The sequence below is a fragment of the Eulemur rufifrons genome, chromosome 28 (assembly GCF_041146395.1).
Source record: "Eulemur rufifrons isolate Redbay chromosome 28, OSU_ERuf_1, whole genome shotgun sequence".
Classification (NCBI taxonomy): domain Eukaryota; kingdom Metazoa; phylum Chordata; class Mammalia; order Primates; family Lemuridae; genus Eulemur; species Eulemur rufifrons.
In genome coordinates this window covers 56330652-56354594 of record NC_091010.1, presented here as the reverse complement: position 1 = coordinate 56354594, position 23943 = coordinate 56330652, and the positions used below count along the sequence as shown (strand labels likewise).

The window sequence follows — 23943 nt, the reverse complement described above, 5'->3', positions numbered from 1 at the left end:
GTGTCTCACAGGCTGACAACAGTTAAAGTACACCTGGTAATTCATCTCCAGTTTACGAATGGACAACATCTTAAAAATACAAACAAAAACAAAATGAATGGAGGAAGGAAAAGACGTCAATATTTTTACAGCTTTCACTTTGAAAGATTGACATACACCAAAATCTCCCTCAATGACCTTCTCAGCTATGGAGCTTAATAAAATATCCACCTGGGGGCATTCCGGATGGAAATACAGAATCAGCTTCTTTTTTCTCCATCTCACTCTCTTTCTTTTCCTCTACACAGACTTTACGCCCCTCTTGCACCCTAGCCATATTTATGCAAACTCACATCTATGTAACTGTTATTGTGTACGTCCCAGTAACCTTTCCTTTATGTTGTCTCATTTGCTGAATATGTGAAGAAACTGTATCACTTGTGCTCACCCTTTCACGTGCCCGCTGTATCTTTTCTCTGTCGTGACTGAGGTTTTCCAACATCTCCTGACCAATTTGCTCTATGGAAAAGAAAATCTGAGTAAGTAAAGATGATGCGGGGTACATGTGAGAATAACTTTCAAAAGTATCAAAGTGACATGAAATGTTAAAATAGCTTACATATACATCAGACACATATTTCAATTCAGGCATTAGACAAATATAAATAGGATTTGATAAATGTACCTATTTATCTTAGGTATGATTAGAAATTTGACCTATAGAACATAATCCACATGGCGATCATGATTTACAGGTGACATGACTTGCCCAGGCCACTCCAGCAAATTATCAGTAAAGACGGAGGAGAGTCCAGGTCCAAGGGTCTATTATCTTGTCATAGCAGAATTTAGCCTTTGGGTTTTACAGGTTATGAGGAATGTTAATGATTCCGCTCTACCTTCTCTATTCATTATGGCACCATTTTGCATATGTAAGTCAGTCTCCATTTAGAACAATCTTGATTTTAATGTGTTCACTCTGCATAAGTCATCCCACTGTTTTCACCTACTGTAGCTTATTGGTAGTAGAACTATCTCTAGGCTTCTGTACTCTAAGAGGTAAGGGCTCCTTTAATGTGTTATCAGCTTCTATACAAAGCTTGAGTCAAGTCAAGGTGAGGTGCACCCATTAAGTAGTTGAGGAGAGCTCATGCTGAAGACAGTGCTTTTACCCAAGAACTTCCAAACATTTATACTGGTGTAGGCAGCTTAGAACACTCATTAAAAAGCTAAGTTCCAGTGGGGTTTTCCCCTGCCATGATCATCTTGTTTGGCTGGCACTAGGCAGTCTCTCCTCCAACTGCAGACCTTTTACAAGACAGTAGGTATGTCCTGACCTCACAAATACCCAATTGCCTTGAATAATTTTTTTTTAAGACTCATTCTCCATTACCTGGAAGGTGCCTTGTTCTATGCTAGGAGAACGCCAATCTGCCTCTCTTAAATCTTGGCAACTTGTGTGACTTCCATATTCTATATCTCTCTATCTTTCCCTCTTGTATTGTCTCCTTACCTATAACAACAATCATCTCTGGCTTATAAGCTTATAGAAAAATTGAGCAAGCATCTATTATAATAATAGTAAATAATCTAATAAAGTCAAAAAGAAATCACCATGGCAGTTATTTGCCTCATATATGTACACTGACAAACTTTTTAAAAGGACATCTTAAAAACCACAGAGCAGCCGTTAGACCACATTGAGAGATTTGGCTATAAATTCACACTGCTTGAGCCAAAATCCCAGTGCGGACCCTTACTAGTTACGTGGCCTCATGTCAGAGTTAGCTAACTACATTGTGCCTCAGTTTATTCATAAAATGGGAAGATTAAATAATAACAGTATATAACATGCGGCTGTTCAGTTAAAATATTTAGCACAATGACTGGCTCAGAACAATAATAAGCACTGAGTGAATGATGATGATTGATACAAACAAATCAATGGACTATTAGGACTTTGACACTCTCCTATCCTGGTTCTGTCATAACTCACTTGAGCTAGAATTTTATTCATAGGATATAATATCTGTCCTACTTTTCTCACAAAATTAATGTTATGATCCAATGAGATAACCTAAGTAACAATGTTGTGGAAGCTACAGGGTGCCGTACAAATGCATGTCATTGTATAGTACATAAGATTTAAAGCAGTCAACAAATAATCATTGAGTCCCCACCTCGTGCCAGGTATAGGTGCCAGGGATATGGCCAGTAAACAAGAGCAAGCGTTTGCACTCATGGAATTTCCATGCTAGTAGTGAAGATTTAGCAGTTCAAGGCAAATGTTGCAGCAAAGTTTGTATTTCAAGGCACATCAGAAAAAGAACTATATAGTCCTTTCATGATAGCAAATCCAACTAATAAAAAATAGTTACATATACTACAATAAATATATTTTTGATACTGTACAAACTGAAATTTTTTTTCCCAGTATAGTACCTCCTCTTAGATTTATTTTAGCTCTTTATTATTAACTCCATACAGTTTCTCCTTAAGGTAAAATTGGATAAGATATGTGGTTCCCAGTGGAAGCATCATAAAAGTGGAAGATGATATCAATAATGGAGAAGGAGGAAACAACTAAAGTTGAATTTTTCTTTCTTTGCATAACTACTATAATGTTCAGTTTTGTCATACTGTTATTGAATTTCTTTAATCAATATAATATACCAATTTTAATTGATTTTAACTTGAAATCTGTAATATATATGAGCACCATTAATACTGTAATTATTCCAACAAAATACTATTCATATAACATTTTCTCCTATGCAGGTTGATAGTATTATAATACGTAATCTCAAGAGAATAAGAAATACGTTATTACAATTGTATCTATGGCCAGTATAGTATCTCCAGTAAGTATTTGTGGAAAGAATAAATAAATAAAAGAACGAAATAAAGTGAAAAATAAAGTATAGGAAAAGTTCTTATTCCTAAAGCCCATCAAGAGTGGCACTGGAGAAGTTAACATCACAAGGCAGATAATGGATCCATAATTCTATCAGGTTCACCAAGCAAAAAACTCTACTTTGTATGGATCTATAGTCTGCTACTGAAACAATCAATCAACAAGGGGTAAAGAGACTGGGCCTTTTCCGGAGTCATAAGCCACTCCCACAATTTCCTTGCCTCCTGGGAAATAGCTCAGCATCCCAAGTCTAAACTGCTTCTGGTAAGAGAAAAGAAATTGCCAAGAGTGTACATATCCTGATCTTAACACCCAAATGCCATGCATTTGTTGGAAACAATTCTTTTTTGATTTCTTACTTGCTACCTTCCATTTTAATGGTCTAATAAAGAAAAATCAAAATGCTCACTCTTTTGGAATGGAAAAAAAAGATTAATGTAAAGAAGTTATGTGTTCATTTGTTTTAGAGACAAGGTCTCACTCTGCCACCCAGGCTAGAGTGCAGTGGCACAATCATAGCTTACTACAGCCTTGAACTCAAACTCCTGGGCTCAAGTGATCCTCCTGCTTCAGGATCACTCAGCAATCCTCCTGAGTAGCTGGGACTACAGGCACACACCAGTACACCCAGCTGATTTTTTTGTTGTAGAGGTGGGGTCTTGCTATATTGTCTAGGTTGGTCTCAAACTTTCCTCCACAAGTGATCCTCCTGCCTTGGCCTAACAAAGTGCTAGGATTATAGGCACAAGGCACTGCGCTCAGCCCTGGTTTTTTCCATTATGGGTCCCCCTTTCCTAGTCAAACCAAAACAAAACAAAAGACAGCAAATTAGAGATTTAAAAAAAATATATAAACTATCATTGCTCAGAAAAGTATTAGATTTTTGGGAATTTTTCATTAAAAATTAGTAACATTATGAGGTTTTTCTTGAATAATAAAACTTAAGATGTAAGTATTCACCAAAAACACCAAAAAAGAAAGAACCCAAGCTCAGAGGCCCAAACCACTGGCAGATGTGATATACTGAGTCTAGACTTTTCAGTTCTTTAAATTTTCATAGTGCCTTTAGAATGGGAATAGCCATACTGCTGCTATTAAGATAATTTGAGAAATCATAAATTTTGTAAATACTCTATGTGTTGACTGTGAAGATCTTGAGATTGGGAAGCATTGAAGAAGTAAAGGCTGATGCTGTATGCTGGAATTCTACATGTCAGTACGAGGATGATAAACGAATTCCTGAAAAAACAGAGTTCCTTCCTGCACTTCTTCTATTGTTTCCACAGGGGTCCTGGGAATCATCCTGGGAGTATAACACTCAAACACATAAAATGAGTTTTTGTTTTCACAATTACCCAGAGTCAATCATATTCTTGATCCACGGCCTTTTTTTAATAAGGACACAGACTTGCAAAAGGGTTTCTGGCTAACATTTCCTTCCCCCTTCAATCTTTCGGAGGGTGTACACAACAGACACTGAACACTTTCTTGCCCCATACAAAAATAAAAAAATAAAAAAGGAAGCAGGTAACTTCAAATCTAGCAAGATACTTCCTGGCACACTGGGCTGGCATCACAAAACAAAGACTTAGTTTGAGGAGCTTGTATCATGTCTCTCTATTCATACAATAATAATGTCATCTGACCGACAGTATAAGACCATTATAAGATTAACATGAATGAACTTTTTATAAAAAAATTATTAGACCTGCATTTTGGAGATGAACAGATTAAAATATTTTCTATAAGAAGTTGGAACTGGTTGAAGCTCACATGTTATAAACTTGGATGAAATGGAAGGGGCTTCAAATCTAATTCACCAAAAGTATCCCCTTTGATTAATTCAAAATATTTTTTAAAATTTTGGCCACTATGCTACAAGCAGCACACTCTCTAGAAGATACTGATTATTCCTCAGCACACTTATATTTATTTAACTTCCTTTTTACAACCTTTAAGTTTGTTGTGGTCTCCAACAAATTATTTTTAAAAGGGAAGACAGCCTGTTGAATTTACTTTAAAGAACGAAGAAAAGGTAAGGTTATTTCTGGCACTTGGAAACTTCATCAGCAATTTTGGTAGCAGGTAAAAGGCATTTACAATTTATTGTTTGCATATGAGAACTTCTGTGAAACGTAGAAGTACATAACGATACTGTAAAAGAGCTATTTTGAAAGATCTGTTTTCATTTTAATATTTGTATTGCAGAACACCAACCATGAAAAACATGAAGTGACATTTCCTAACAATTTGGAGTACTCAATTTTGGACATGGCTTGGGAACTTTTGGCCACTGAATCTAATAAAGGTAGAAAACCTGTTGCTTCAGGAAGCAGAGGCAGTCACATACAGCTTTCCCAAGAGGGATCTGAGCATGGAGTGGTTGGGTCAGTCACTCTTTGGTACTTAGCACACCTTCTTGGGCACTGACTCTGCTGTCATGCCCTGAGTATCTAGGTTATCCTCAATATTGGTGTTACTCGGCATGAAGAGTCTTTTGAATTCCTGATACCTGGAAAGGTGGGTCAATGGAAAAGATAGTTCTTTCACCACCTTTCATTATTTGACAATTCAAAACATGTGAGGAACTTCTGCTTCCAGTTAGGATGTAGAAAGATGTAAATGACCACACCATGGAAACAAGAAAAACCCAGACAAAATAATTACCAAATATTTTTTGGGGAAGTCCAGAAGATGCAAAGCAGTTCTGATCAATTCTAAAGAAAAACAAGCACTTGATATGTAAGCAAAGAGTTGTGGCAACTTTTATACCTAGTGCCTGGTCTGCGTATGAGCCTGCCATCGATGCAATTTACAGGCATGAGGGCAAGTGGTCAAACGTTATATGACAATGTAGGCTGACGAGACGGAATGAAATCCAGATGAGCTCTAAACACAAAAACAAACGCCTGGTCTTGGTCTGATAATTTCCCCCCAACCTTCAAATTTGCCAAGGAAGAGACAATAGAGCAGGAGCTGGTTAGTAAAGAGAAACCACATACTCCAACACATCCTTGTGGTGCTTGTATGCTAATACACTCTCACGACTGAGTGTAAATGTGAACCAAAAAATACCTGGGACGGCAGATCAACCCACTCCCAGATCCACTACTGATAAGATTTTTTTTTTTTTTTTAAAGCAGCATAAACACCAGATTAGGAGGATTCATCATAGATGAATCTAATCTCTTAGAGACTCAGCTTAACACCAACTCAGCTTTTGGGAGAATCTGATCATTCCATTACCTAAACAGAAGATAGTATAAAATATTTCTGGACAAAAAAGGAACCCAGAATGTTATATTTCAGATTCTGTTGTTCTTTTTCACATAATGTCCAGAATATTACAAAATTATAAGACATGTCAAAAGCAGGGGAAAAAATAATCAGGAGAAAACAATCTATATAAGATAGAACAATAGCTTCTAGTCTTTAAAGTTAGCAGAAAAAGATTTTAGAACAACTATTATAACTGTGTTAAAGGATTTATAGGAAAAGGTAAACATGAGTGAAGAGATAATTTTTAAGTTCATGGAAACTCTAAAAAGGAACTAAGTAAAATTCTAGAATGGAAAAGTACATTTGAAATTAATTGACTAAATAGAACATCTTTCACTATAGAAGAAAGGGATCATTGAACATGAAGACAGGTTGGTAGAAATTATCCAAACTGAAGGAGGCACAAAAGTTAAAAAAAAAAAAAAAATGAACACAGTACCAATAAATCTGTGAGATAATAAAAAGTTGTCTTACATACATGTAATTAGAGTCCCAGAAAAAGAGATTATTAGAGACAAAAAAAGGGACGGAATAAATATTTGAAGAACAGCCAAAACTTTCCAAATACTATTTTTTAAAAAATCAACCACATAGTAAAGAAGTTTAACAAACTCCAAGCAAGATAAATATAATAAAAATTATACCTAGTCATCTCACAGCCAAATTTCTAAAAATTAAAGATAAATTAAAAATCTTAAAAGTAGCCAGAGGAAAAAGGACACACTACATTTAGGAGAACAATGATTAAAATGAAGGCTGAATTTTCATCAGAAACAATATGAGAAGACAATGGAACAACATTTTCAAAGTGCTGAAGGAAAAAAACAAAAGGTCATCCTAGTATTCAATATCCAGCAAAAATACCCTTCAAAAATATAGGTGAAATAAAGATTGGTTTTTTTTTTTGTTTTTTTTTTTTTTGAGGCAGAGTCTCGCTTTGTTGCCCGGGCTAGAGTGAGTGCCGTGGCGTCAGCCTAGCTCACAGCAACCTCAAACTCTTGGGCTTAAGCAATCCTACTGCCTCAGCCTCCTGAGTAGCTGGGACTACAGGCATGTGCCACCATGCCCGGCTAATTTTTTCTATATATATTTTAGTTGGCCAGATAATTTCTTTCTATTTTTTTAGTAGAGACGGGGGAGGGGGGGGGTCTCGCTCTTGCTCAGGCTGGTCTCGAACTCCTGACCTTGAGCGATCCACCCACCTCGGCCTCCCAGAGTGCTAGGATTACAGGAGTGAGCCACCGCGCTCGGCCCCAAAGATTGTTTTGATAATTGAAAAATAAGAGAATTATTTAGCAGAACTAAGCTATGGGTCATGTTAAAGGAAATTGTTCAGGCTGAAGGGAAATGATACTAGATGGAAACTTGGATCTGTATGAAGGAATGATGAGCAACAGAAATGGTAAATCTATGGATAAAAAAGTATTTATTTTTCATATATATATATATATATATATATATATTTTTTTTTTTTTTCTGAGACAGGGTCTTGCTCTGTTGCTTGGGCTCTAGTGCAGTGGCCTGATCATAGCTCACTACAATTTCAAACTGCTGGGCTCAAGCGATCCTTTTGCCTCAGCCTCCCTGGTAACTAAGACTACAGGTGTACACTATGGTGCTCAGCTAATTTTCGTATTTTTTTGTAGAGGTAGAGTCTCGCTATGTTGCTCAGGTTGGTCTTGAACTGCTGGCCTCCTGCGATCGTCCTGCTTTAGCCTCCCAAAGTGCTGGGATTACAGGCATGAGCCACTGTGCCCAGCCTCTTATTTTCTTTTAAAAGCCATTAACTGTTTAAAGTAAAAATAGTAACAATACATGCAAAAGTAAAATATATGAAAACCACAGCATGAAGGATGGAGGAGAGGTAAATAGAAGAATACTGTTGACTGGCTCTTAAGTTATATGTGAAGTAGCATAATATTTATTCAAGGTAGGCTGTAATAAGTTAGAGATGAAAACTCTAATCTCTGAGCTTCTTTGTCCAATATATAATAATACAGTACCCACCGGCTATTATATAAATTTAAATTAATAATATTAAGATAAATTAAAAGTTCAGTCCTTAGTAGCCCTATCCACATTTCAAGTACTCAGTAGCCGCATGTGGGTAGTGGCTATTGTATTGGTGACACAGAAATACAACCTAATCTAGAACGATCTCCAAATCCCCCTTTGTCTTTAATGCTTGCTTAAAAGAAGTATTCACTTGGGGTTTAATTTAGGTAAAACACTTCTTCTTCTCTGGGCCTCAGCTTCTTTAAATGTAAAATCAGAGTCTTAGACTAGACGATTTTTTTTTTTTTGAGATAGCATCTTGTTCTATTGCCCAGGCTGGAGTGGGGTGTAGTGGCATCATCACAGCTCACTGCAGCCTCGAACTCCTAGGATCAAGTGATCCTCCTGCTTCAGCCTCCAGAGTAGCTGGGACTACAGGTATGTGCCACCATGATGGCTAATTTTTCTATTTTTAGTAGAGACAGGGTCTCACTCTTGCTCAGACTGGTCTTGAACTCCTGACCTCAAGCGATCCTCCAACCATGGCCTCCCAAAGTGCTAGGATTACAGGCATGAGCCACTGTGCCTGGCCAGACTAGATGATCTAGATGATGCCCCCTCCGACTGTAAAATGGTAGAACTCAATGACTCTAAATGCTTAATGCTTCTTTTTCTCTAGAGAGCATGAAAGCAAACCAGAGCACAAGGGCCAAAACAGTCCCACATATGTGTTCCCATCCTGCCCCCCAGGATGATGTTTTTAAAAACCCCAAACAGCTGGAACTTAAATGCTTTTAAGCAGGTCATATACTTTCCATTTTGCCCAAGTCTCCAACATTAGAGTGCTTCGAGAGTGCTTCGTACAGTAGCCTGCTTGGCCTCTGAGGACATTTGCATTTGCTATGTACTATAAAATATTTACAAGCACTTTGATCATGACATTATTAAAGAAAATTATACATTCACACAAACTGAAGGTAAACTTACTCTTGGAGAAATATAGCAAAAGAGTATGCAGGGCCTAGGTTGTGTGTGTGTGTGTGTGTGTGTGTGTGTGTGTGTGTGTTAAAGCAATTATGATTTAATACTACCTCCTCCGCAGCTGAGTATGCATTCTATTTTGCTTTAAGATGATCAAATCTATCATTAAGCAATTAAAAAAATCATCAGTGCTACTTTCATCAAAGTCATAGTAGCAGAACCTCCCCTTAGTTACCTGGTTTGCTGCAGATAATTAACAAACACTATTCCCAGAGCCCTCAGACATCAGTCAATGAAGCTGTGCTACCAATAATGATGCTTTGGAATGAGCAGGTACTATGTAAATTGAGGTTGTTAAACAAAAGGAACCATGTTAATTACAGCTCCATTCAAAAATGAGAATGAATCCGTTCTATTCTATGAAACAAGACCAGAGCAGCAGGAAGGACATCCCTTTTTCACAATTCAATAAAGACTGCAAAAGCCAAGAGATGAAGCAGCAGAAAACCTGAATGGGCAAAACTGTCAAAACACATTCCAAAAGCTCACTTGTGGAATTTACCAAACACGTATTTACTTAACAGACAAGGGAGACGTGTTCAGCATCATCCAGCTCTCCAGGGTGAATGAATTACTCATTCTTAAAAAACAAAAGGTGCCGTAGTAAAGAATTGACAAGTGACTAGAAAGTAATTAGAAAGGCTTTTCAGAAATCATTCTGAGCAGAGTTAATCACTATCTGTACTCTTTGTGAACTCGGCACACATTTCTATCACTGAATGTATGGCATTCTAATTATCTGCTTGTTCGAGAAGTCACTGCTGGGTGGACTACAGGACTTAACGTGGCTAGGAAGCACGTTTTGCTTTTACGAAACACTATTTTAAGCATTTTGAACTGGCTGGCAATAACAAAAAGTTTTTTAAACAGGAGATTTCATATAAAAAGATGGACTTCTAGATTCTTTTGAAATTTGAAATATCGGGCAATTCTGAGTCCCCATTCCCACTTGGTAAACACAGGCTAGAACTGAGTCATGGCTTCCGTCTGTAGAAGGGCCGGGTACTCTCCAGTTTGCCACCACCATTCCCCCCAGCCCCCAGCCTGTTTCAGTGCGTTATGTTCCCTGCTTGGCTGCTGTAGGAATCGAAGTTTGTGGCTCCTTGCTTATACGTTCTTCCCCATTAGATCATGTGCTGCTTTAAAGGTGAGGGCAAGTCTCATTCCTCTCAGTATGTGCACCATTTTAAGTGACAGTGCATGACACACTCAGGTGCTCAGGAAACTGACCTTCAAAATATGGTCAAGTCTTCTATTAATTTATAATAATAGAATCACCAATTTTTAAAATAAACATAGGCCTTAAAATAATTGCTCAAATGAGCAAACTAGAATGCAAGGAGTTAGGGAGTAGAGATCACAAAGATCATGTTGCTAATTACCCACAGAGCTGCAACCATAATCTCAGTCTCCTGAGTCCCAGATCTGTGACCTTTGCATTAAAATAAATAAATAAATTTAAAAGTGCCCTGTCCAAAATGCATTACAATGTGAGTACCAAGGCATCCTAATACTACACATATTTTTGTTGTTGAGCTGTCAGACTTCTTTATATATATTCTGGATACTACATCCTTATCAAATATGTAATTTGTAAATATTTTCTCTCATTCTGTACGTTATTTTTCACTTTCTTGATAGTGTTCTTTGATATATTAACACTACAAAAGCATTTAACTTCAATAGAATCCAACCTGTGTTTTTCTTTTGTTGCTTGTGCTTTTGATGTCACAAATAAGCATGCATTGCCAACTGCAGGCCATGAAGACTTATCCCTATATTTTCTTCTATGAGTTTTACATTTTATAGTTTTAGTCCTTACACTTAGGTCTTTGATCCATTTTGATTTAATTTTTATATATGGTGTGAGGTAGAGGGCCACAGAGCTATTTTTGATTCATACAAAATATTTAGAACTCATCTGGAAGAAGTTACCGTCTTCTTACACCTCATATTTAAAAAAAATCTAACTTGTGCCCCAATTCAAAGCCCGTACAAATGTTATGTTTTGTGCAGTATTTTTGTCATACCTTGAGTATTCTGAGCACACAGAACGAAAGCAGATAACTAGATTAAAATGCTAGGAGGAAGCTTGGATATATTGAATAAATGGAAAAGTAAAGTTATTGAGCCTGAAGAACATAGGATAATGGGTACAGGTAGAGAACAGGCTTTGCAAATTAATGCTGCTGAATTTGAGCATTAAGAAACACAAAACCGTGACCTAAAAGATGATCAACATTCTAGAATATCAGGCAGGAAATCATGTTGGAGATTAGAGGGGAAAATCGAAAAAGTGAGAAGACTGACATTAAATGTGACTTAGAAATTACAAAAATAACTAAAGTTCAGAAATATAATAAAAATTTAGAGAGATAAGTCATTTTCTTTAATTTGCCAACAAAGTATCATTTCTTTTCTTCACTGATCTAACCCTGAGGCTACAGTTAACAAACATATATCATACATGCCACTACTCCTTAATGCCAAACACCTGGCAGATATCGATCAATTACAGTGTCCCTGAATACATTTTACAACAAACAAACCCTCTCCTCCAAACACTCCAGGCAATCAACTCCAATTGATTGGAGTTGGCACAGGAGATAAGACCTATTTGCTCTCCCGGATCTTCAGCACTGGGATTTTTTTTCAATTGACAACAGAAACTTGACAATTGGTAATTTTTTCAATTGTCCACTTTCCAGCTTCCAGCTAGTGCTCTCATTCTTGGATTCTTTGCATTTGTTTGCTTCAAAAGCCTGAGTGAGAAGACAAATTTGAAGATCGCAGTCTAAGGTTCTCATTTGGTAGTGTGCACCAGAATCATTTATGAAACTTCTAATAAACAGGGTTGTATACACTTATCGTAGGCTAATTCCCTAGAAGTTGGGGCCAGACATGTATACCTTAAAGAATTTCCATTAAGTCATACCAAATGCCTTCTTACGGACTACTGGATTCCATTCCTCAACATTCTCTAGCCCAAGATTCCGGGTCCTAATACAGAATATTATCCCTTTAACTCTGAGCCTTTAGTACACTTAAGATTTATTTAAATTATGAAACAAGGAATGTTTTCATACTGCTTTAGTCAAGCTGATTTTAAGAATAAGATTCATCATGTTTCTTAGTTTGTCTTAGTCAAAAACTACCATCACACTTCCTCCTCTTCCTAATTAAAAACATTTTTGACAGCACCAGGAATAATTCATTCTGTACTATTGAACAATGCAAGCTATGCAATGCAGCATAGCTTCTTCCTTGGTCTGAACCCTAGGAAGCCCTGGTGAGATTAATCCTTGCTTGTTAAGGCATTTCACTTGGAGTTCTTCATACAGCCCGCCATCCCCACCCTCACCCCCACAAACACATACCATCTCTTTACCTCTTGGCTTCGATCTTTCGTCCTGGGTTAACTTTTTCTGCTCTTGATATATCTACCTCATCTTTTATTGTAAGATACTTCAAATGCTTTTTTTGTGGAAGATCATAAGTCAATCAATAAACAAAATAAAGCCAGATTGTTAAAACATAGATTGTTGGGCCTCAAGAAGTTGCATTGCTAACAAGTACCCAGATGCTGCTGGTTCCCTGGGACCATACTTTGAGAACCACTGTTCCATTGTAAGGGTTGGGAAACCAGGGCAGTTTAGTCAAATCCAGCCTGCAGCCTGTTTTTGTAAAGTTTCATTCACTCACACACACATGCACACACGCATACCGGAACAATCTACAGAGGATTCTAAAATCTAAGGAGGACAATTTATAGCATATCATGAAGCAGTCAAAAAGATGGAGATATTTTATCCTGAAAATAACAGCTCTAAGGCAGAAGAGCCCTGGATTTTAGAAGCTGATACTTTGAGAGGTGGAAATGAACAAAACTCAAAAACTAGTGAACAAATGGAGAAAAGCCTAAGAAAAAGGATGGATGATTTTACGGTATATTCTGAAAGAGTTTTAAGGTAATGTGATGTTTGTATTATTTCTAAACTTGAGATCTATGCATGGTAAGAGATCCAAACTGAACCCATATTATTGTTCTCCTAAAAAAATAAAAGATAAGGAGGAGCTAAAGATTTCCTAATATTTATCCTATCCTTATAACATAAATACAGGCTAAAGAAATATGGATTTTGATAATCTAGATCATTGGGTGGCCAACTGCTGGTCAATGTCAGGTGAAGCACACTCAAAAATTATTGTTTTGTAAACTGAAATATCAGTGTGACCTTAGAAGGATAGGACATAACCAAATATGCACTAAGATTTCTTTTAGTAAAATGCCTAAAAAAAAAAAAAAAAAAAGGTTTACTATTGTTTGCCTTTCTCGGTAAGCACTATGACATTGGGAGTTGCTAAAATACAGAATAAGACAAAGCCTCTATTGTTTCTAAATACAATAGGGAATTTATTAGACTTCATCGGCAAGGCTGTATATTGAACTCATTAGCATAATTCTAAGAAGAATTTTTAATTATATCTGAATAGGCTCTATTAGAGAACCACTAAAATTGAGTCTTCTACCAAACTTCCACATAAGAATATTAACAAGTTGGGATGGGACTCTTTTTTTCAGGGGGAAAAGGTATGTTTAAACCCTTGGGGATGAAAAAATGACTTTATTCATTCAATATGTATCCAACAAAAGTTTATTGCTTACAGGCAGTGTATAAAATACTGCAATGAATGTTTCCCTCCAGGGAAAGGTTTTTATTTTTGGCAACTATTTATTGACTGCTTCATTTTAGACCAGCCACTGGGCTAAGCACTTAATGGACACTGCATTTAATCCTCACAACTGCCATATGAAGTAGATTATTATTAACCCCATTTAAAGACAAAAAATCTGAGGCTCAGAGAGGTTAAGTAATTTGCCCAAGGTTGGCCAGTATTCAAAACCCAAGTCTGATTGATCCCTAGGCTGATGGTTTGGCCACTGGCAGGCACTGTGCTTTCACCAGCTCACAAATGGCCACCACCATGGGCATTCTGGGCTAGCAATTTGGAGCCATGCTTTGGACAAACACATAACAAAAAAGGAAGCCAAACACTGTAGGACTTTTTGAATGTCATAAATCAAAGACAAGGCAAAATGAAAAAATTTAAAAAATGATTCCCTTCTACTTGAATGAAAGAAAAGCAAGGTATGTTTTCTAAGGCCCAAGAGCCTCACACGTCCTGGTCCACCTCTCAGGCCCAGTGGGCCTATTTTTCTAACTCTTTCTTCCACTCTCAATTTCAAAGTCCCCAATTCTCATTTCTAAGATTTTGTGCATTTTGTTTTTTGTGAGACGTACAGCAACTGCACACTCCCTGAGACAATCAGTGACTGTCCATGCAAAGAACAGTCATTTCTGAGGACTGAAGTGTGCTCTGGTCTGTTTCCACTGCCCACCTCTCTGCACCACCTTGTGAACATCTTCATAGGGCGTGGGGAGGAGTGGCAGGCTTTGATTTCACTGAGGGCTTGCCTACACTGAAGTTCAGACATTGCTCTAACTAAGCACTGTCTCCATCATACTCTCAACCCCTTTACGTTGTCTTTGATTCAAGGAGTTGTTTTTTGTGTGTTTTTTTCCCACCTGAGGCAAAGAAATCTCCACCGCCATAGAATTCTCAACATTCTACTACACTCCATTGAAAACATCCTGTGAGGAGCCATGGCAATTTCTAAATGATAAGAGGACTGTGCTCTTTCCCTGTTCCTGGCTGAGGCCAATGTTCTGGGGAAGTTTCTGGAAATATACCAACTAGTAGCCCTATGGCTGAAAATTTTCCTTTATTTTCCAGGAATGGATAAAGTGGACTTTCCCAATTCTCCATTTCAACCTTTTCTTTCCTGGAGAAACCATCCTTGGAAGTGAAGTTACTTAATGTTCAAAGTCCATTCATTTCCTCCTTGCTATAACAAAAATGCACTCGGTTTTTTAAAATAATGATTTTGACAATTATTATTTTAATGTAGACATCAGTTTCATCTAAAAGGGATTGGGTACATCAGCTTCTAGAGTGGTTATTCTACTCAGAGAGATGATGACAATATCTTTCTCCTTTTTTTTTTGAGACAGAGTCTTGCTTTGTTGCCTGGGCTAGAGTCCCATAGTGTCAGCCAACCTCACAGCAACCTCAAACTTTTGGGCTCAAGTGATTCTCCTGCCTCAGCCTCCTGAGTAGCTGGGACTACAGGTGTGCACCACCATGCCCGGCTAATTTTTTCTATTGTTTTTTTTTTTTTTTTTAGTTGCCTGGCTAATTTTTTCTATTTTCAGTAGAGACAGGGTCTCGCTCTTGCTCAGGCTGGTCTCAAACTCTTGAGCTCAAGCAGTCTTCCCGCCTTGGCCTCCCAGAGTGCTGGAATTACAGGTGTGAGCCATTGTGCCCGGCCTCCAATATCTTTTCTACCCAATTAAGACATTGAGATATTACAACAGAAAAACAATAAACATTACAGTAGATAAAACTATTGTGTCATAATTAAAATCTCATCCATGAACCATCTAATAGGTCACTTAAGCATAAAAGGAACTCTGAGGAGGGCTGCTCCCCAATGCTGACTTTCTAGAGCCAAGAAGGACATCATCCCAACCATAGCTATTCAGCCATCGCAGATTGGCTGGCCTTGAATGTCACTTCAGCTGCAGAGCAGTACTTATAATTGTTCAATAATGAAGAGGAAAAACAATAACCTCTCAAATGAAAGAAGTAATTTACAAAATAAAGACTGGGTAAAAGACTTATTTAACTTATTAAAGCAATCAATCACATGAACAAATGAGAATAATATGAATCTGAAAGTCAAGCTTAGCAGAAACACAAGAAAATATCTTGTGTATGAATGTGTGTCAAACTACAGGAAATAGTAAGAGATACTTTTAATTCGAGAACTCTTCACTGGGAGGACATATAGTCATGCACCACATGATCATGTTTCAGTCAATGAGGGACCTCATGACGGTAGTCCCGTAAGATTTTAATGGAGCTGCAAACTTCCTACCCCTAGTGACATCGTGGCCATCCCAACACTGTAGTACAATGCATTACTCACGTGTTTGTGGTGATACTGGTATAAACAAACCTGCTGTGCTGCCTGTCGTATAAAAGTATAGCACATAGGATTATGTATAGTATATAATATTTGATAGTAACTATGTAATATGCTACTCATTTATGTATTTACTATATTACACTTTTTATCATTATTTGATAGTGCACTCCTACTTATTAAAATAAAAAGTGAGCTGTAGAACAGCCGCAAGCAGGTCCTTCAGGAGGTTTCCAGAAGAAGGCATTGCTATCACAGGAGATGACAGCTCCATGCATGTTTTTGCTCCTTAAGACCTGCCAGTGGGACATGATGTGGAGGCAGAAGACAGTGATATTGATGATCCTGATCCTGTGTAGGCCTAGGCTAATGTGTGTGCTGTGTCTTAGTTTTTAACAAAAATCTTAAAGAACAAAACAAAACAACATTATAAATAGAAAAAGCTTATATTAAATAGAATAAGGATGTAAACAAAGAAAATAGTTTTGTATAGCTATACAATGTATTAAGCTAAGTGTATTATGAAAGAGTCACAAAGATTAAAAAAACCTAATAAAAAAGTTACAGTAAGCTAAGGTTAATTTATTATTGAAGAAAGAAATTTTTTAAAGTAAATTTGTGTAAAGTAAGTATACAGTGTTTACAAAGTCTAAAATAGTGGACAGTAATGCTCTAGGCCTTCACATTCACTCACCACTCACTCACTGACTCACCCAGAGCAGCTTCCAGTCCTGCAAGCCCCATTTATGGCAAGTGCTCTACACAGATGTACTGCTTTTCCTTTGTACCGTGTTTTTACCATGCCTTTTCCATGTTTAGAAGTGTTTAGATACATACACACTTACCTCTGTGCTACAGTTGCCTACAATATTCAGTACAGTACCATGCTGTACAGGTTTGTAGCCTAGGAGCAATAGGCTATACCTATAGCTTAAGTGTGTAGGCTGCTAGGTTTGTGTAAGTACTCTCCGTGATGTTCGTACAATGACAAAATTGCCTAATGATACATTTCTCAGGATGGGTCCCCATCGTTAAGTGACACATGACTATATTTAATTTCAACGCAGGTGGTTTTTCCTACTGTAGCCATATTTAAATTTACGGAGACAATACTTGAAGAGGATCATAAGAAAGCATCTGAAAGCTCTCCTAGCAGAGAATGCGTCTCACACATCTGGATCCTCCCCATTGTGTCCAGCATGCTGTAGAGCCCACAGTAGGCACTAAATTAATGTTATTCATGATGTCATGTAATAAGCCCCACTTCAAATGATTGGTACTAATTCGGTTTTGGGGACTGATACACCTTGAGAACCCAGATGATACCAAAACAGAAAAACTTCTTTTTTCACACAAACAGAAAGCTCAGGAAGCTGGTGAACAGCTCGGCAACCTAGAAACCGGCTGTGCAGAGCACTCTTTGAATACGAATTAGCAGTGGGTAATGGCGGCATATTTATGAGGTCTCTTGCCGGGTCCTTTCCTCCTGTGAATGCTGTATAATTCATTGCGCGCGCCCTGACCCCAGTGCGCTCCTGTTCTGACAAATCATACTTGATTAAGACAAATCTTTATTAGTTAGCTAGTCAACTTCCCCATTTATCACTGGCAAATTCCATTCTCCTCTTCAGGTGCCGGAAAAGTGACTGAAACCTTTTTTTAAAAAGGCCCAAATATCTAAATAAAAATATTTGTTCTACAGAGCAAGTAAAGCCAGAAACCTCAAAGTCTTAATAGATGATTAAACAAATTATTTAATAGGTGTATATTTTACCCACTACAAACCCAAAGCCACTACACGTTTCACCCAGGCTGAGGAATTGTTAATTAGGTGATCTATTTAGGGATTTTCATTTTTTTTTTTTTTTTTATCTCCTACTGAACTCTTGTCTGAAAGCAAAATGCCATATTTTAAAAACTGAATTACAAAGTTGGGGGCTCAAAATACTGAAATAATAATAATAACAATAATAATAAAAGACTTCTGAGTAGAGAGAATGTTTAAGGTGTTTACCAAAAGAATAACAAGTATTTAAAAGTGAGACAGAACAAGGCAGAATGAATTCAAAATTATTCTCGATTCTTTAGTACCAGAGGAAAATTCATCTCTTTTTGAAACTTGCCGTAATATTTTCATGAACTCCAATGTTGGTTTACCCTAAAGATGATTGAGTATATTTATAGTAGCTGATACTCATTTTAGAGTCTGGCGCACTGAGCTTGGTACCAGAACTGCTCTCAGAAATGTGACGATGGAGCCATCAGCAATAAAGAGGCACGCCGTGTCCTGGACTGCCATTGACTGTCACAGATCGCATCCTCTGACAAGTTTCAAAAATTCTCTAGTTTCATGGCGATAGACTTCGGCACAAACCATTTACTTTTTTTCCTTAGCGAGAGCAAGAGAGAGAGTGCAAAATGGAAGGAGAATGAATATGGTTCCAGCTGATTTTCATTTCTCAAATTTTTACTCTTAAGCCCTGATTCCAACAGAGGAGGAAAATCTGTTTAGCTTTTTCATAAAAAGCTATCTAGTCAATGTAATTGAGGTGTAATTTCCACATAAATGATCTTAATGTTCCCTTTAAAAACAATGCAGAGACAAATTATTTTACAAAAAATTTCTATGTGAGGTCCTATACATTCTGCACTGATAATAAACAAATCTATGCATATACTACAGGAAACACCCACTCCTAGTCTTGACAACTTTGATGAAATGCAGTTAACACTACATGGTATACATACCATATTTTACCTTACTTATGTCCTTAAGTGTTAAATGGAAAGCAACATTCAGAGACATTTTGCATGTTGGAGCTGGCTTCTATTTGCCAAAATTTCCCATTTAGAAAACGTGGAAACATCTTGAGAAATGAGGTCAGAGTTTGGTATGAGAGACTTCAAAAGAACACCTAGTGCAGTGGGAAATAGTGTGTTGATGATTTTATAAGCAGACTGACTCTGATTAGAACTACGGATTCAGAAGAGATCCCGCCTGAACAATCCCTCCCCACCCTACAGGTCTTTCATCACGATCTCAAAGCACCGGACAACTACTCCAAAAGCGGAAACTGCCATGGTCTCTCGCTGGAAAATCCTTATTCGATTTGGGGGGATGGGCCAGAGAGTGAAGCAGTTTACAACATGCCCAGGGAAGTAAAGGAAAAGTTTTGAAGTCATTTTCATTTACCCCATGGATTCTCCACTCCTTTTTTTCCTTGGAAATCCTGATGAAAATGAACTCTCTAGGAATGTTTACACAATTTGCCCATGGAAGTAAATTTTAGATCAGAGATAGTATTAGAATTCAAGTCCGTAAACATTATTGAGAACCAATTACGTGGCAGGCACTGTGAAGAAATACAGAAGAAGAAAGCATGTTCCCAACATCTAGCAGCTCACACTTAGGTGGGGTAGAGCGATATGAAAAGAACCACCACCACAACAAAGTATAGGACATTGTACAGGTGCTATATCGAGGGATGTGCCAAATGTGTTGGCTCAACTAACATAAAAATATGGCACTTTCCACAGATTTGCTCATCATCCTTGCAGGTCTGCAACAATCCATATTTCTTGGCTTCTACTCCAGGCCACTGACAACCTAATCGTTACTGATACTCTACACTGTGCCTCACATTTCCTTTTTCTTTTCTTTTCTTCTTGTTTTGTTTTGATAAAGATGAGACCTTGCTATATAGCCTAGGCTGGTCTCTACCTCCCGACCTCAAGTGATCCTCCTGCCTCAGCATCCCAAGTAGCTGGGATTACAGGTGCAAGCCACTATGCCTGGCTGATGTGTGCCTCATATTTCTTTTAAAATCTTAGAAGACAAAGGTAAGGACCTATGGAGACAACAGTTTCTACTTTGTTGTTTTAACTGCAGCTTCAGAATGGACATAATATTGACCTGAAACTAATGGTATATGATAAATATTTTAAACAACAGGCTGTTGAATAATCTACAAGAAAGGTAGTATTTCTAACAAAATTTGCAGGTAAAACTGTTGAAAGGTATTTGGTCCGGCTACTCCTAATTACAAACATTTATCATCCAGTGACAGAATATCAAATTGGATACGGAGAAGACGGTACTCTCTCCTGTCCACCCACTCCCCATCCCTGGCACTACATTGGTATCAGGTAACCAAACAAAGCAGTGTATCCATGCTGTTCCTCTTCCACATAGCCTGGCATATAAAACAATACATACTTCCTGGATGGACGGACGGATAGATGGATAGATGGAAAGATAAATGAATAAATAAATATTGGAAAGATCAAGTGAAAAAAATAGGAATGTAAAGAAAAGTAAAAAGGAGAGATCATTAAAGTCAAGAAAGGCAAAAAGGGTGAAGGTGGTCAAGAACCTTAATAGCGAGGTAGATACATATCAATAGAATTCTAGACTCAAGAGATATTTGGAAGTTATTTATGTTACTCAGGGGTTGGATTAGATCATCTAGAGAAAAGCAATTTTTCTAAATGGAGTATTTGGCAGACCTTGGATTTGAATCTAGACTTCTTAACTCCTCATTTCATATCCTATGTAACATATAATATACAAGCAGGAAGTTCAAGACCATGTAATCAGTGTAGACTCCTTCTTATTAGGGCCAATGAATGGCCCTGGGGCCTGGCTCCTTAAACTAGCCCCATCACTTCTGCAATCGTGGGTGAAATGCTAGGAAGGCTGATTTCTACCAAGGAGAATCCTACCTAGCATTGGTCTAACTCGTCATTTTTGTGATGCTTTCTGTAACTAGTCAGAAATATCAAATATAGACCCATTTGTGGGTATGACAGATGGCAGAGGGGAAGAGGAATGTACTTTTCCTTTACAGTTCACTTATTTATAATCTTAAGGAGTTCTGGGAAAAGAATTCAAGCAGGGTACGTACTCAGCTATCATAAACTGATTCCACATTCATTCAACAAATATTTACTGAGTGCTTACTATGTACCAGGCATGGGAATACAAAACCAAATAAGACATCAGATGATCACAGTGAGCTATTAGGCAAAAAATGGTTCCTTGAAAAGTGAGTTTAAAACATTTAGTTTTATAAAATCCACTTGATCGAATAGTCTGAGGTTACTTCTTCATCTATACATTTGAATAGAATTGGTTTATATGAGTACTTTCAACTTGCAAACACATTCCTAGAAAGCACAACAAATATCAAGCAATTGCACTACTTTTTTACTATGTCCAACTATGATGGAAACTAAACTAGTCCTTATCACAATATGATTTTGTCATTGTGTTTAAGGTTGGTAAATCGGTATAATCTGATATTTTCATGCAAACACTCAGTAGAGAAACCCAATTCTGCTGCAAATTTTCAGAATGTGTTAAAATTGATGTCAATGTCTCAGTAATTTCGCAGTTTAAAAAACAGTTAGAAATGTAATGACTACACTACACTTGATTAAAGCATTTACAGCTCTAATCAAAAACTGACAGCAAGATCAAAGATGTTAACTTAAATCTCTCCTCTAATTATGTTTAAAATGCCACACCTCAGGCCTGTCTCTCCTCTTCTTTTTCAAACCAAATTCTGCTTAAGAAAGATCTAACACTTCTTAACAGTTCATTATCCAATAAAACTATTCAAAGCTTAAAAGCAATCTACACAATTAGTCAGGACCTCAGGGAGTCCACCGGTACTCTTTATTACAGGACTTCATATTAAAACACCTTAATTATATTTGTCAAATGGATTTCATTAAAACCCATCGTCACTTTAATTTTCATATTTTGACAGTGCTGGCATAGGCATTATTACCACCTGCCAGGCTAGGAACTACAACAAAATTGTCAAATTCCTTCAAATCCTAAGCAGCTTCTTTTGTACCTCACTGATAGTTTTCCCTGTATGGGGAAACTATCACAATTAGGAGAATTAAAATACCCCTACTTAAATTCTACTCTGAATATATACATTTCTTGCAGATGCAGGAAAAACAAACTACCTCCGTGCCGGTTTGGCAGGTGCATTTTACAGACAGGGTGATGCACATACTTTGCAGTGCATCTGAATAGCAAAGCTGAGACATCAAACAGAATGCACTATGATTCAATCACATCACAACCATCAGGACTTGAAAGCCAGGACATTTTTTTTACCTCCTATTCATTATGCTGCCATATTTCATAAAATATACGGTATTTCTGGCCATTCACTTGAGATTCAATTGTATTTTCATTTGCCACTGCGACTTAGACTATTGAAATAGCAAATGAAAAAAATACATAAACCTCTTTCTTTCTAGCTAAGCAACGTTCAATGCCAACAGTGATGCAATGTTTACAGCATTTTCCTAATTCAGCTAGTTACACAACTTTAGGAAAATGGAAGTGTGTACACTAATAAGCATTTTTGTCTGTTTTTCTCTGGATTCTCTAAGTATGTGATAGCATATGCAACACAGAAAGAGAATTGCTCCTTTTAGATTGAGACACATAAAATTCTATTTTTAAGGTGCTGAAGATAGAACAGGAATAGCAAAAAAGGATAGAATTTTTTTAACCTAACAGACTCATATGATATAACAAAGGAGAGAGGTTTCTGGCCTATGTCTAACACACTTCAGGGCTTTGTACAATGGTCTCGAGAGTAATAATCACCTTGCTTTATGAATACTTTAAGTCATAGTAAATGATCTTGGATTATTTTGACTAAAGCTGGAATTTTAAAGATTTACTTAAAAAAATCAAAAGACATTCAAAAATCATAAATGATCACTGACTTACATGTTTCAAAATTTACTATAATTGAAATGGAAAACATGCTCAGAAACTTATGCATAGGGAACATGCATTTAAATACAAGTTCAATGTCACTGCTGCCTGGAAGCCTTTCATGATCAACTTTGTTGGCAATGTTTTGCCCTCCTCTGGACTCAGATTGATTCATTCTCTGTAGCACTATTAAGGTATATATGCCAGGCTTGGTGTTTTGGTTAGGTCTCAGTGCCCACAGCCTAGTAAAGAACCTAGCAACATAATGTCTATTTATTAAAGAAGGACAGATCGTGCTCATGCCTACCTGCCTGTCAGACTGTTAACAAGTCCCCCAAAGCAGGATTGATAAGTCTCACTTCCCTCTATACAACGCCTCCTAAATGGAAGTCATTTGGCACCTACATACATACCTATATAGTATGTTTATAAGTGTATATGTACATGTGCTGATATATTGAATTCTATGAACATAAAATTTATTTTTAAAAAGCCCCAGAATTCATGCATCAAAAAGTAAGAATCACCAACTCCTTTTTATATTTTTATTAAATGTTACTATAATCTTGAACCATAAACCAATCACAGCTGTCCTACCTTTCCCTTGGTGACCCTTCAGCAACTCTGCTTGGGACGGTGATAGCCAACAGAACTGATAGAGTAGGGAGGTCAGAGGGACACAACCCAGACACTCTGCAAGGAGCTCCTCAGCTGCTGGAAAGTACATTCCATTGCAACCAGTCAATAATTTATTTGAAGCCATTATTATTAATAATCACAGAACACATGGATTTTTCTCGTTAGGAAAAAAATTGGAACAATCTACTATTTTTGAAATGTTCCTAGAGGGACACTTCAAAAATGAACCAGATGCAGTCTACATTCTGGAATATTTGAAGTTTATTTGATACAAATAGAGGCCTACAGAAACCCTGCTGA

At 37.2% G+C, this 23943-nt stretch overlaps 1 protein-coding gene across 4 annotated transcripts in view; it reads right to left on the bottom strand.

Moving 5' to 3' along the window:
- VTI1A (vesicle transport through interaction with t-SNAREs 1A) overlaps nt 1–23943 on the bottom strand; it is a 328811-nt gene that overhangs the window by 137269 nt on the left and 167599 nt on the right. For all 4 annotated transcript variants that reach the window (XM_069459904.1, XM_069459901.1, XM_069459905.1 and 1 more), the window contains one exon: nt 428–498. In XM_069459904.1, the coding sequence (XP_069316005.1) occupies nt 428–498 (71 nt within the window). The remainder of the gene's footprint in view (nt 1–427; nt 499–23943) is intronic.